We start from the raw sequence: 13,454 nt of genomic DNA on the forward strand, positions 1-13,454 counted from the left end.
AAAAAAATATAACAGGGATTATAAATCTTGATAAAAATAGGGAAGTTGTAAGTTGCTTTGAACAAGGAAAAATTGTTACCTAGGAACACATCTCTTAAGCCTATCCTTAGTACATTCAAGCATCAACTGGCCTTCAAATACAGTAATTAAGAACCTTTTCTTAAAGAACTTTGTCATTAAAAACTAAAACATATTAAAAAACAACCTTTCTATATGAAATCCTAATTTAATGTCAGATCCACCTATGTAGCTGTATAGCATAAGCCTTGCTAAGCAAGGCACACAGTAAGTAGTACATCTCAGTGATTCCTCTAAGTTAGGAATTTTTAGCCTGTTTTGTCATGGACCCTCTTGGGCAGTTGTGTAAATCTAAAGACCCCTTATCAGAATGCTTTTAAATAATGTTTCATTTTAATGTATAAATGTTTTATTTTCATGCACAAAGTAAGATGCACAGGATTGCAAAGGAAACCAATTATGTTGAAATCAAGTTGCAATTTTTTTTCCCAACCAAGTTTATAGATCCCTGGAAATGTCTGTATTGGGCTGCTTGGAAGTTGGTGGATTTGAGATTTAAGACCCTGTTTAAAGTGCTAATGTATGTTGACTGTTTCATGTCCTACATTTGGATTGGAATCTTTTATACTTTTCACCTAATTGTCATATAATTATTTATAATACGTATCTGAAAATAATTATGACCTGAATTCTAATTCCAAGTAGACAACAGCATTTCACAAACACTGACTGTCAGGATACACGGGATTTAGAGTTGCAAGAATCCATAGAGATATTCTAGTTCAAAGGTCCTTAACTTGGGATCCATGGTACCAAAGGAATTCATGAATAGATTTCAGGGGATCCATGAACTTGGATGGGGGAGGGAAATATGTGTATGTACATACATGTATTTTTATTTTTACTGAACTCGAACTGAAACTTAGCATTTCCTTCAATTATGAGTTAAAAAAACCCCAGCATAGCATTATTCTGAGAATGGGTTCATAGGTTTCACCAGACTACCTAAGGGGAGCATGACATAAAGAAAGTTAAGAGCCCCTGCTTCAATCTAACCCTTAAAAATGAGGAAACTGAGACTCAGAGAAGTTAACTAATTTGCCCAAGGTCACACAGGCAATTTAGGCGCAGAGTTAGAATTTGAATCAAGATGCTCCATCTCCTAACTCAGTGCTCTCTCCACTACCCCATGTTGCCTTATCTGTAAAATGCCATTAGAAAACTGTACAGAATGTTCTGCGTGCATGGGATGTTTGGAGATTTCATACCTGGTACTGTTTGTGCTGTGGCCTCCGTTGTGATGGTGGGAAGGGCCATGGGCTGCTGCTGGCTAGAGCTCACTTCTGGCTCTGTGCTAAGCGGGGGTGACAGGGCTACCTCACAGGATGGGACCTGATTGGGTAGAGGTGGTAGCAGCTCCTCAGAAGCCACTTGCTCCTCTTGTCCTGGGATCTGCAGAGCAGACAGAGGAATGCTAATCTGTTTGTTGGTACTGGATGTGCTCACGGGCATCTGAATCGCCACCTGTTGGCTGGCCCCATGGCTACCAGAAAGTCCTCGATTAGGCGAAGCCAGGGATACCTTGATGGGCTTCTGGACTGTCTGTCTTGAAATAATGGGTGGAGAGGCAGAGATGTTTTGTAGGTCCAATTCTGTGCTGAGTGTTGGGGCCAAATGGGGAGTTGGCTTGGCTGGCCCAACATAAGAGGGGCCAGCATGAGCCTGGGTTTTAGGCTTTGCCATCTGTGTTAGTGAGAGTGTGGGGCCATCCACTCCTCCAGTTAGTTCAGCATTTGCCACAATGTAATAATCTTCAGGAATCTCTTGCTTGATTTTCTTCACAATGACATCACTGCTGCTTTCATCGATGACCTGTGACTGGGTGCTTGAAAGAACTGAAGATGGACAAATTCCAGGTCTTTTCCGAGCAATGTTCTGAGATCTTTGGGTCTGGTGTTCAAAGTCACTGTCCTCATCTGTCACAGAAGACTCACAAACCATGTCAAAAAGAGTTGCTTCATCTTCATATTCTTCCACAACTTCATCCAATTCTGAAGGCTCACTACAGTAAGAAAAATCACAAGAGTCTCTAGTTCTGTTACAATCCAGCTTAGTTTTCACTGGCCTCCCAGGGTACCTTTCTACAGGACTGGTTTGTGTCTCAGAGGGCACACCAATGATACTGGGACTATCAGAATTGAAACTCCTGTTGTCCTGGAAACAGACCCTCTCCTGGGATCCGGCTCTACAAGTGGCGGTCAGAGGCCAATGATAAGCATGGCCAGCACTGCAGCCCCACATTGCTGTCAGGTTGCCATGGGAACCTTCAGACAGCAAATGTTTCAGATTTGGAATGAGGCTACAAATGGTCCCATGGCTATGGGCCCAGCTGACCAGTTTTGAAAGATTTTCTGATGAGGTATGAAGGCAATCCTCCATGTTACAGGTTCAGCAGCTTCTTTCCTAGAGAGGAAAAAAATCAAAATGAAAATCCATTACTACCTGAAACTCTGCCCATACTTTTTCCTCCACCAAGTGCATTAGTTTTACCATCAGAAAAGGAATGCATCATCTAGCACATATTAGACCGTCAAAAAAAAAGTGTGGGGAGAGTTTTTTCCCACAGAATATTCTGAAGAAAGTCAATGAGAGGTACAACCATAAACAGATTAAGAAGTATATACAATATATTATCAAAGAGAATGTGCTCCAAAGAAAAGCATGGGTTTCTTGTTAAAAACTTCATGGCTGAGGTGAAAGAATAGATGAGCAATAGAAAGCATTTTAGAACATCAGAAAAATGGGAATGTGTGATTGTACAAACATATCACTGAATACTAACAAAAATACTGAAAATTTTAAATATGAAGCTGATGGTCTTGACAATAACCAAGGATAATTGTATGAGTTTGGGGGGGGCAGTTTGGGAGGAACCCAGAACTATCCTCAGAAACAGATGGAGGGCAAACCAGGAGGGGGAGAGCGCTTTTCCTAGTATCTAGTACATTACAGGCTTTGGGACCTGGAAGCAGCTGGTGACAAGGACAATGAGACTGCTCTGCCCCCAACAGCTTCAGCTTGATAGATCTGGTGAAAACCTCATTGTGTCCTCACTAGGAAAGCAGAAAGTTGCTAAGGGAAATATGACAGGGAAAAGGATATCCTTCTATATTGTGTGTCATGGACCTCTCTGGGGGTCTAGTGAAGCCCATGGATCCTTTCTCAGAATGTTTTTAAATGCATAAAATAATAAAATACATAGATTTTAAAAGGTGGGTTTGGGGTTTTTTTTGAGACTGATTGTCCTTATCCTATCCAGGCTGTAAATTCAGTAGCCACTAATGGATCCACTGCTGATTGGCTCAGAAGCTTAGACCTGCCCGGTTTCTAATCTAAGCTGGTTCATCCCACTTTAAGCAACTTCATAGTCCACTGCTTTGTAGAACTCACCATATCACTGCTGGGCTTTGTATGGACACCTGATCAAATTTAGACCTATTACAGCTAAATACCCCCATGCTCAAATGATCCACCAGCCTCAGTGTCCCCTAGTAGCAGACATTACAGCCATCTGCCTTCGTGCCTGGCCAGTTCTCAAAATATTCTTTTAATTTAAAAATTTTTCTTCTAACATTCATTTTAAAAAATTTTCATTTCCAAATTTCCTCCCTCTCTCTCACCCATTCCACACCCATTGAGAAGGCAAGCAATAACACCCATCATACATGTGAAGTCATGCAAAGCATTTTTCTATATCAGCCACATTGCAAAAAAAAAAAAGTAAGAAAAATAAAATAAAAAAGAGCTTCAGTCTACGCTCAAGAATTCATCAGTTCTCTGTCTGGAGGTGGATAGCATTTTTCATCATGAGTCCTTCAGCATTGCCTTGGATTTTTGTATTGATCAGAGTAGTCTTTCACAGTTGATCACTATTTCAATATTGCTGTTACTGTATACATTGTTCTCCTGGTTCTGCTCATTTCACTTTGCATCAGTTCATATAAGTCTTCTTAGGTTTTTCTGAACCCATCTCCTCATCATTTCTTATAACACAATAGTATTCCATTACATCATATAGCACAACTTGCTCAGCCATTTACCAATAGGCACCACCTCAATGTCTAATTCTTTGCCACCACAAAAAAGAGCTGCTATAAATACTTTTGTTACATATAGGTCCTTTCTCTTTTTCTCTGATCTCTTTGGAATACAGACATAGTAGTGAAATTGCTGGGTCAGAGGGTATGCACAGTTTTATAGCCCTTTGAGCATAGTTCCAAATTTGTTTTCCAGAATGACCGCACCAGTTCACAAATCTACCAATAGTGATCTAGCATTCATCAAACTTAAAAACAAACAAACAAAGAAAACCCCAAGTTCATGGGCTCTAGTTTAAGAAGCCTAAAAAGGTTAAATCAGATGTGCCTCCAATATCAGCCAGTATGTCAGGTAGTATGATTTAAGAAAGCCTCCCCCTTTCCATTTTCTCCCACCTATTTGCCAATACTACCTGAAATTGCTTTATCAGGGAATTTTTGTTCCACAGTTGGACATAAAATGCAAATGTCTGTCCCAAACCACTCAATAATTGAAATTCATCTGACATCATAATTTTGATCAATTTGACCAATGAGTGTAAATGTTTGGATAGCAACTTCTTTCCTGTGTGCTCTGGTTGGCTAGAGGGTGAAAGGAAAGGTGAGGTAGAAAAACTGTGGCAAATGGACCAAGAAGACACAGGACAACTGAAAAAAGAGAGAAGTCACAGAAAAGCAAGCCAGAGAACTTTCATACAACTTGGTCTAATGCTGGGCCCTGTTTGTCATTAAGGGTGATGACAACACACAGAAGCTGTGCTCACAGGTAGCTTTGGCTTGCACGATATTTATAACACAAACCAACAGTGTTTTGGATAGTTGAAAATCTTTTTGTTTTTGTTTTTTCAAATGTGGCCAACTTTGTTATAAAAGAACTTAATTCCAAGGGGATTTATTCATTGCGGTATCACTATAGTTGAAAAATACATCTATTTCAGAAAATAAATCTCAGTATGCCATTTACCATAAAATACCAACATTAATGGGAAGGCTAAATATAAAGTGAAAAAAAAAGACAGCACTGCCTTTAATGATCACAATTCCCAAATCTAGGATTCAAAAAATTAGAAAGTACCATGGAAAATAAGGAGAACTTTGAAGTACTCACGTGACTAAAAACCGATTTACATACCTGTTCTGACTACAAAGAAAATGGTAATCAAAAAATCTAGAAATGTAAAAAATAAGGATTTATCCCTGGCTGAGATTGAGGTAGGATAAGCTCAGATGCTCTAGTCCATTTCTCTTGGGAAGTGTCTGATGCTGCCTCAGTTTCTTTTTACATTTGCCTAGGACAAATAGGAGGCTGTCTGGTAGACTAAGAAAAAAGCAATGAACTAGGAAACAGGAAATCTAGGTCTTAGTTCTGGCTTTGCTGCTAATTAATTGTGGTAACTGGCTATCCCCCAAAATGTGTCAGAACAGTCCAATGTAATGTAGGTTTGAAGGCAGAAGGAGCATGTTACATTAAAAAGCCCTGTACTAAGAGACCAGAGTCCTGGGTTCCAGTGCTAGTTCTTTCAATAAAGATTTTCTGATGATGTATCAAGGCAGTCCTGTGTGACCCTGAACATCAAACCAACTCTGTAGTCTTCAATTTCCTTCTCAAATAAAAGGTTTGAATTACCTGATCTCTAAGTTTCCTTCTACCTGTTAATTATTTATGAAGCAATGCTGGTTTCTGTTGCTGTTGGTGGTGGTGGTGGTGTTTTGGGGATGGATGGGTGATGGAGAACTGAGTATTCCATTTCCCCAAGTACAGAGTGGAAGTGTGGAGGCCACTTAAGGGCAGACCCCATTGCTGATCAGTTTTGAACTGTACCATTTCTGACCTAGCTTAGTTTATGCCTCCTTAGACATCCTGATAATCCGCAGAGCTCACAATATTGGTGCTAGAGTTAATGCAGACACCTGATGGGATATGGGTCTGCTGTAACTCAGAACTTGGGAGTTCAAGAGATCCACCAGCCTCAATCTCATCAGCAGCTGGCTTGTTTCACCATGCCCTGTTTATGTGTTTTTTGTTTTTTTCTAACTTTTAGGTGGTGCAATGGATAGAGTCCTGACCCTAGAGGCAAGAATATCTGAGTTCAAACCTCATATACTTTGTGACTCTGGACAAGTCACTTAACCTCTGTTTGTCTTATAAACTGGGGATAATAGCTCAAAAGAGTAAACAGGGACCATATGACTATGTGCTGAAAACCATCTAGAATCTTTTCCATTTGCAGAGATGCCTAGAAAAGTAGAAAAAATTTAAAAGTCGCTCTATTAATCTTTAAGCTTTTACCTACCCCTTTTGCACAAAGAAAGGGAATAAAGAATAGAACAATAAATAAATAATCTTGGATAATAAGCACTGAGTTGAGTTGATGCAATGCAAATAGTATTTCATCATGCAACTTTTCTGCTTAACAAGTTTCTTATGTTACTTATCTTTGGCCATTAAACAATGGAAATGCTGCCTTTTCCCCACCTTTAGAAACCAAATTTCTTGAAAATAAATTTTAAAACAGTAAGCAAAATAGCATTGAAGGCTATTATATATTCTATTTCAAAAAATGTCTTGGAATTTGCTTTGCTTGACTATACTTAATTTATTACAAGAGAAAATTTTCATTTTGTGGAAGGAGAGTTGGGAGGAAAAGAAAGTAGGAAAGAGACAGAGATGTTAAAAAAAAAAGAGTCAATGAAACACTTAAGAAATCCAGAAATGAGAACAGAAGGAATTTAGGATGGGACATGGACAATCAGAGCAATATTGGTATTCCCATGTTAAATTTAACATCTACTTTAAAAATAAACAACACATAATTGGGGTTTATGGTTTCAAATACAATCTTTTGCAGCTCTTTGTATATGGAAACATTTGTGGTTTAATGATGTTTGTCAAGTTCATAATAAAAGGAAAATATGGAAGGGAAAAAAAGTTGCCTTAGCACCTAGTATTTAGCAGGCACTAAGCTGGGTACTAGAGGACGGTAGTGAAACAGTCCCTGCCCTTGAAGAACTTATAGTCTGAGTCAGAGGAGCCAGTAGGTAGACATAGATAAGGATAAAGGGTGGTCTTAAGGTCTTAGTGTAGTTTTAAACTTTAATAGATACATGATTCAGTGGATAGAGCACAGACACTCATCTTCATGAGTTCAAATCCAGCCTCAGACACTTACTAGTTTTGTGAGTTACTAACAAGTCTTACAAGTAAGTCATTTAACCCTGTTTGCCTCAGTTTCCTCATTTGCAAAAGGAGCTGGAGAAGGAAATGGCAAACTATTTCAGTATCTTTGCCAAGAAAATCCCAAATGGGGTCACAAAGAGTCAGACACAACTGAAATAAATGAACAACCAAACCTTAATAACTAAGACTTTTGGGACACCTTCTGTACCAAACATAATGGCATAGTTACAGGAAATTTTGGAGAGGAAAGCACTATAAGCTTGAGGTAACCAGGAAAGGCTTCATGTAGAAGATGGCACTGATTGGGGTTAGTCTTTAAGGAAACTGGGGACTCCGGGAGACAAAGCATTGCATTCCAGGCTGGAATACAGACATTGCAAAGACAGGGAGAGTAAGCAGCTAAAGTTATTAGAGAGAGAGAAAATGAAGTGGAGCTTTCAGAATACTAGAAACTACATTTCCAGTCATGGCAACCAAAGGCACCTTACAGTGGTTTTGTAAAGGATAATAGCCTTTCCTTAATGGGAAAATTATATTAGACTGTGGTGGAGGGAAAAAAATACAAAAACAAAAACAAAGCTGTGTAACCCTGGGCAAGTCACTTAACCCCGATTGCCTCACCAAAAAGCAAAAAACAAACAAAACAAAACAAAACAAAACAAACAAACAAACAAACAACCAGACCTTTGAGACCAGGACTCCAGGACTGGTGGTTTCACTAGTCAACCTTTTATTCTCTCTGTCTCACTTTAGGGGCTCAGTTTCTCTCTATGGGTAATGGGGGAACAAGGCCGGAAAGCACAAGCCAAGTATTATCATAGTAACAGAAGCAGTACTATCCCAAGGCTAAGCCCACACTTCAAAGGTAAGCCGTTACACAAATCTGATTTGCATTACTTCCCCTGCTCCCTCTCCATCTACTCACAAGTATCTCTAGTTCCTGAAGGGATATTTAAAATACTTTCCTTGTCCCTCTACCTTTTCCTCTTTTCTGGAAAGCAATGAGACATTGGCAGTATCTGTAACTATATCTTGACATAACGCACACCAGCCTAGCCAGATGATCTGAATATCACCAAAGAGGTACATTCTGAAAGGAAACATGCCTAAAAGTAGACAATAGAAATTAGAAACTGGTACAGCTAACACTAAAGGTAGTATGTTTGTTCACATGGCCAAGGAACTGGCTGGTTGAACTACCAATAAAAAGTCCCTTATAACCTTGATCAATTCTGCTGAAAATTGGCTTTTTCCCCCTCTTAATTTCTAAACCATGGAGAGAAGAAGGGATGGCCAATAAAAAGAGGAAAAGAAGAGAGAGAAAAATCAGATCATATGATTTTCCTTGGTTCTTTCCATTCCATCAGCCAGAATTTTCACCATAGAGTTGGTAAAAGGAGGCCATACATATCATACTGTAATAGTTATGTTAAAAAAGAATGTATGCCTAGGGGAGAAGATGGAAGTATGTGGTTAAACATTAATAACAATTAACATTTTTAGACTATCGTAAGGTTTTCAATGTGCTTTATATGTAATAATAATAATAATAATAACTAGCATTTATAGAACACTTTAATATTTGGAGAATACTTTACATGCATTATTTCATTTGAGAGATAGTAAAATCTCACAATAACTCTGGGAGATAAGTGCTATTATTATTACCATTTTCCAGATGAGGAAACTAAAGCACAGAGAGCTAAGTGAACTCAGGTCTTCTTAAATCCAATGTCACTATGTCTCTTATAATACCTTTGTGATGGCTTATTTTCTTTGGGCACTCAAGCCTCATAGAGGCAATGAGATGGTGCTGTGGATAAATCCCTGAGCTTGGAGTCAGGAAGACCTGAGTTCAAATCCCTCCTCAGGCACTTATCAGCTATGTGACTCTGGGCAAGTCACATAACCTCTATTTCCCTCAGATTTCCTCATCTACAGCAACTATCTCCCAGGGTTATTGTGAGGCTCAAATGAGATAATACAGCTATCTTCTCCACATCAAGACTTTTCCCATCATGGTTTCAATATGTTGTGGATCCGTATAAGAAATTAAATGGGAATTTTGGGGGAGTTTTGCAAAGATGCAGATGACATGCGAAGGCCAACAGACAGCACAGAAAAAGTTTAGAAATTCAGAAATGCATAAAATATATGTGCAGTATTATACAATATCAACACATTTTATCTTTTGATACCATAATAATTCAGACTTCTCTGGTTCAAAGGGAGGGTCCAAAAATTTTACGTGGATTTTCCAGATCACAGGGGCACCACACTTCTAACCCTCATGATGTAGAAGGGAAAACTGTAATTGTAAAGCATTTAGCACAGTGTCTGGCACATAGAAAGTGCTATATAAATGTTAGTTATTATTATTGTTGTTGTTATTAATATTATTATTATAGAAAAGACCTACAATGCACTTATGAACTAAGTAGGGGAAAAGCAGTCAGACTGATGCTTTTCACCATTCCATTCTTCAGTGGAGGAGTGTATACCCCATAAGGATTTACTATGTATGATTAGTTTATCCATAGGAGCTATGGGAAAAAAATCCCATGACTGCAGGTCCTTTGCCTTACCTCTAGCAAAAAACTAGAGAGGTCATGGTTGGTAGCAGGGTTTAGTTGTATCTTTGAAAAATGCAACATTCCTACCTATTTTCTATTTGGCTCCATTAATGAGCAAAGCCTTCCCTATGAAGACAAAAAGTGCCAGCCTCCATAATAAATCCAGGAGCAAGGCCTGCAGACTAAATGATATAAACGCTAATATAAAAAAATTCATATAGAACATGAGGGATGAAAGAAGGGGTCACCTCCCTTAATTTATCGGACATTTCCATGACACAAAGGAGACAGTCTTGCCAAATATAGGGTTATCCTCAAGGTCTTTGTGCAGTTTTAAGTCTTAATAAAAGATTTAAAAGTGTGCTAAGTGTGAACTGATTCAACCATTATGGAGAGCAATTCGGAATTATGCCCAAAGGGCTATAAAACCGTGTATACCCTTTGATCCAACAACACCACTACTAGGTCTGTATCCTAAAAAGATCATAAAAAAGGGGAAATGACTCACAATTAGAAAAATATTTATAGCAAGTCTTTTTGGGGTGACAAAGAATTGGAAATTGAGGGGATATCCATCAATTGGAGAATGGCTGAACAAGTTGTGGTACATGAATGTAATGGAATACTACTGTGTTATAAGAAATGATGAACAGGCAAGATTTCAAAAAAACCTGGAAAGACTTACATGAACTGATACTAAGTGAAGTAAGCAGAACCAGGTGAACATTGTACACAGTAATAGCAACACTGTGCAATGATCAACTTCAATAAACTTAGCTCTTCTCAGTAATACAGCAATCTAAAACAATTCCAAAAGACTCGTGATAGAAAATGCTATCCACATCCAGAGAAAGAACTATGGAGCCTGAATGCAGATCAAAGCATACTATTTTTTCTTTCTTTTTCTTTCTTTCTTGTAGTTTTTCCCTTTCGCTCTGATTCTTCTTTCACAACATGACTAATGTGGAAATATGTTTAAACCAGTTGTACATATACGGCTAATATCAGATTGCTGGCCTCCTTGGTGGGGGTGGGAAGGAAGGAGGGAGGGAGAAAAAATTTAGAACTCAAAATCTTATAAAAGTGAATGTTGGAAACTATCTTTACATGTAATTAGAAAAAAATAAAATGCTATTAAGTGGGGGAAAAAAGTATACCAAGACTTTTGGGACACCTTGTCCAAAATTATAGGCTAACTCTGTGTAGGTGTGTGCATATTTAGGGTTGAAACCTAGTACAAATATGCACTATTTTAAAATTTTGTTTGTTTGTTTGTTTAAAAGCATAAAGTACTACATCCCAAAGTTGTCATGGTCCCAGGGAAGTGCCCACGAACAATATCCCCAGTTTTGGACACTGTAATCACCATTGTCTTCTAATGCAGCAGCCGTTTTTTGTACTACCATTGAAACATATCAAGAAACCTCCTCACAGGTAGCCGTGGTGGCCATTAGGACCTAGAGAGATTTGAGAGTCAGTAGAGAAAAAAGTGAGGGTAAGTGAGAACCTTTAGAGATACCAATGGGAGAAATAATACAAAGGCTTCTCATTTTGCAAATAAGGTCCCTATTTGAGGGAAGCAAGATGGTATCATGGAGAGGGTCCCTGAACAGGAATCAGAGAATCTGAATCTAAATCTTAGCTCTGTCACTGCCCAAGTTTGGGGAAAATCACCAGAGACCTGCTTGAATTTTCTCACTTGTAAAAATGAGACAAGGTGGGACTGGAGTCAAACTCAAATAGAAATGGATCCCTGTGGGCTGCATAACATCTGGTTCAGGCATACTTGGGAATTTTGCTGGCCTGCAGGCCCATGCACTGGGAGTTTGATATCTCTGGAGTAGATGGTCTCTAAGGTCCCTTTGAGCTCTGCATCTACAATTATATGAAACAGATGGAGAGGTAGCCTGCTTTAGGGGATAGAAAGCTAGCCTCTGAGTCAGGAAGACCTGAATTTAAGTCCTGCTTCTGACACATACTAGCTGTGTGACTCTAGGACAATAAGGTAACCTCTCAGTGCACCAGGTAACTCTGAGACTACATGCTACTCTGCACTGGAAGAGGGAGTTTCCTTGCTGGAAGAAATCATAGGTCCAAACCAAATCCATGAAAATGAAACAGGTGCAAAGAGGTTATGGGGCTACCCATTCCAGCTTTGAAAGCTACAGGTTGAATTTATATACCAGAAAAGAAAAAAGCCATACATAATAGAGATCTTTGGTTTCACATACAATCCTCTTTTTCTGTTCTGCTGTGTACATAGATATGTTCATTTTATTTGGTGATTGTTAAGTTCAGGATTTTAAAAATAATATCTGAAAGTAAACAAATATAAATTTAAAAAGTAATAATAAATTGGAGGAACAAAGAGATTATACTATTTACTTTCTCTTAGGAAAAATAATACATCTCTCTTGGTCAGTCAATAAACAATCATTAAGCACATACTACGTGAAGGCATTGCATTAACCAGCAACCAATTTGTTTTTAGATTGAGTCAACCCTTTACTTTTCAACTGCAATGATCTTGTGTAACGACTTGTGGTCTTCACCCTTTTGGGGATAAGGGCGAGAGTAGAGGTAGGGGTAAGAAAAAAGAACCTTTTAGTGTCATCTTTTACACTATGAAAACCCAATTATTGATGTAGCATGGGGATGGGGCTTCGTGTAAGGAATCTAACAGTTGTTCAGTAAAGTCCAACTCTTCATGACCCCTTTTGGAGTTTTCTTGACAAAGATACTGGATTAATTTGCCATTTCTTTCTCTACCTCATTTTACAGATGAGGAAGCTGAGGCAAACTGAGCTAAGTGGCTTTTTTAGTTAGTCACTTAGCTAGACAGCTAGTAAGTGTCTGAGGTCACACTTCAACTTAAGTCTTCCTGATTCCAGGCCTAACACTCTATCTACTGTGCCACCTAGGCACCTGAATCCAGTAGATACAACTTAAATATATCAGCCATCATATTTTCTTTCAAGGACTTCCTAGAAAGGTTTCACAAACTCAAGGTAGGGGTTATAGGAAATAGTCTGAAAATTACTGCCATCTTAGTTGATAGACCCATTGACTAGTAGAGCTGGAAAGAAAAACAAAACTTCAGAAATAACTTTGACCTTTTTATTGATTGGAAATAGGAAAATAGATTTTTTCTGGTCCTCATTTTATTTATTTTATTAATTACATTACTTGGGAGAACCAAAGGAATATATTATATAATCCAAACTTTTCCATATTCTACTGACTTAGGGTAATCTATAACAGTATTCTGAATATTGAAATGTATCTAAGTAATTGGAGTGTTAAAAGGCTTTAGTAATCAAAAATTATTTTAAAAATCATAAAGTATGAAAATACAGGAGGAAGAAAGAATTTGATAAGAATATCATTATGGAACATCAGTACAAAGGGAAGCTTATAACAAACTTTCAGATAGTGTGGGAAAAAAATCCTAAATTTTATAAAGTAGTTTTCAATTCACAAAGAATTTCTGTCTGAACTTAATAAGTTAGTGAAATTGTTCAAATGGGACTTATAAAACGGCAACTCAGAACTCAGAATTTTATTTTGGTTCAATATGGATCATTATTA

At 38.2% G+C, this 13,454-nt stretch overlaps 1 protein-coding gene across 1 annotated transcript in view; it reads right to left on the minus strand.

The window, feature by feature from the left end:
- Positions 1 to 13,454, minus strand: part of KIAA1958 (KIAA1958 ortholog) — a 225,064-nt gene that overhangs the window by 84,168 nt on the left and 127,442 nt on the right. Inside the window, exon 2 of the mRNA XM_020972445.2 lies at positions 1,287 to 2,481. Within this exon, the coding sequence (XP_020828104.1) occupies positions 1,287 to 2,457 (1,171 nt within the window). The 5' untranslated portion in view covers positions 2,458 to 2,481. The remainder of the gene's footprint in view (positions 1 to 1,286; positions 2,482 to 13,454) is intronic.

Source organism: Phascolarctos cinereus, unplaced genomic scaffold (assembly GCF_003287225.1).
Source record: "Phascolarctos cinereus isolate Bilbo 61053 unplaced genomic scaffold, phaCin_HiC Scaffold_4;HRSCAF=312, whole genome shotgun sequence".
In the NCBI taxonomy this organism is placed as follows: domain Eukaryota; kingdom Metazoa; phylum Chordata; class Mammalia; order Diprotodontia; family Phascolarctidae; genus Phascolarctos; species Phascolarctos cinereus.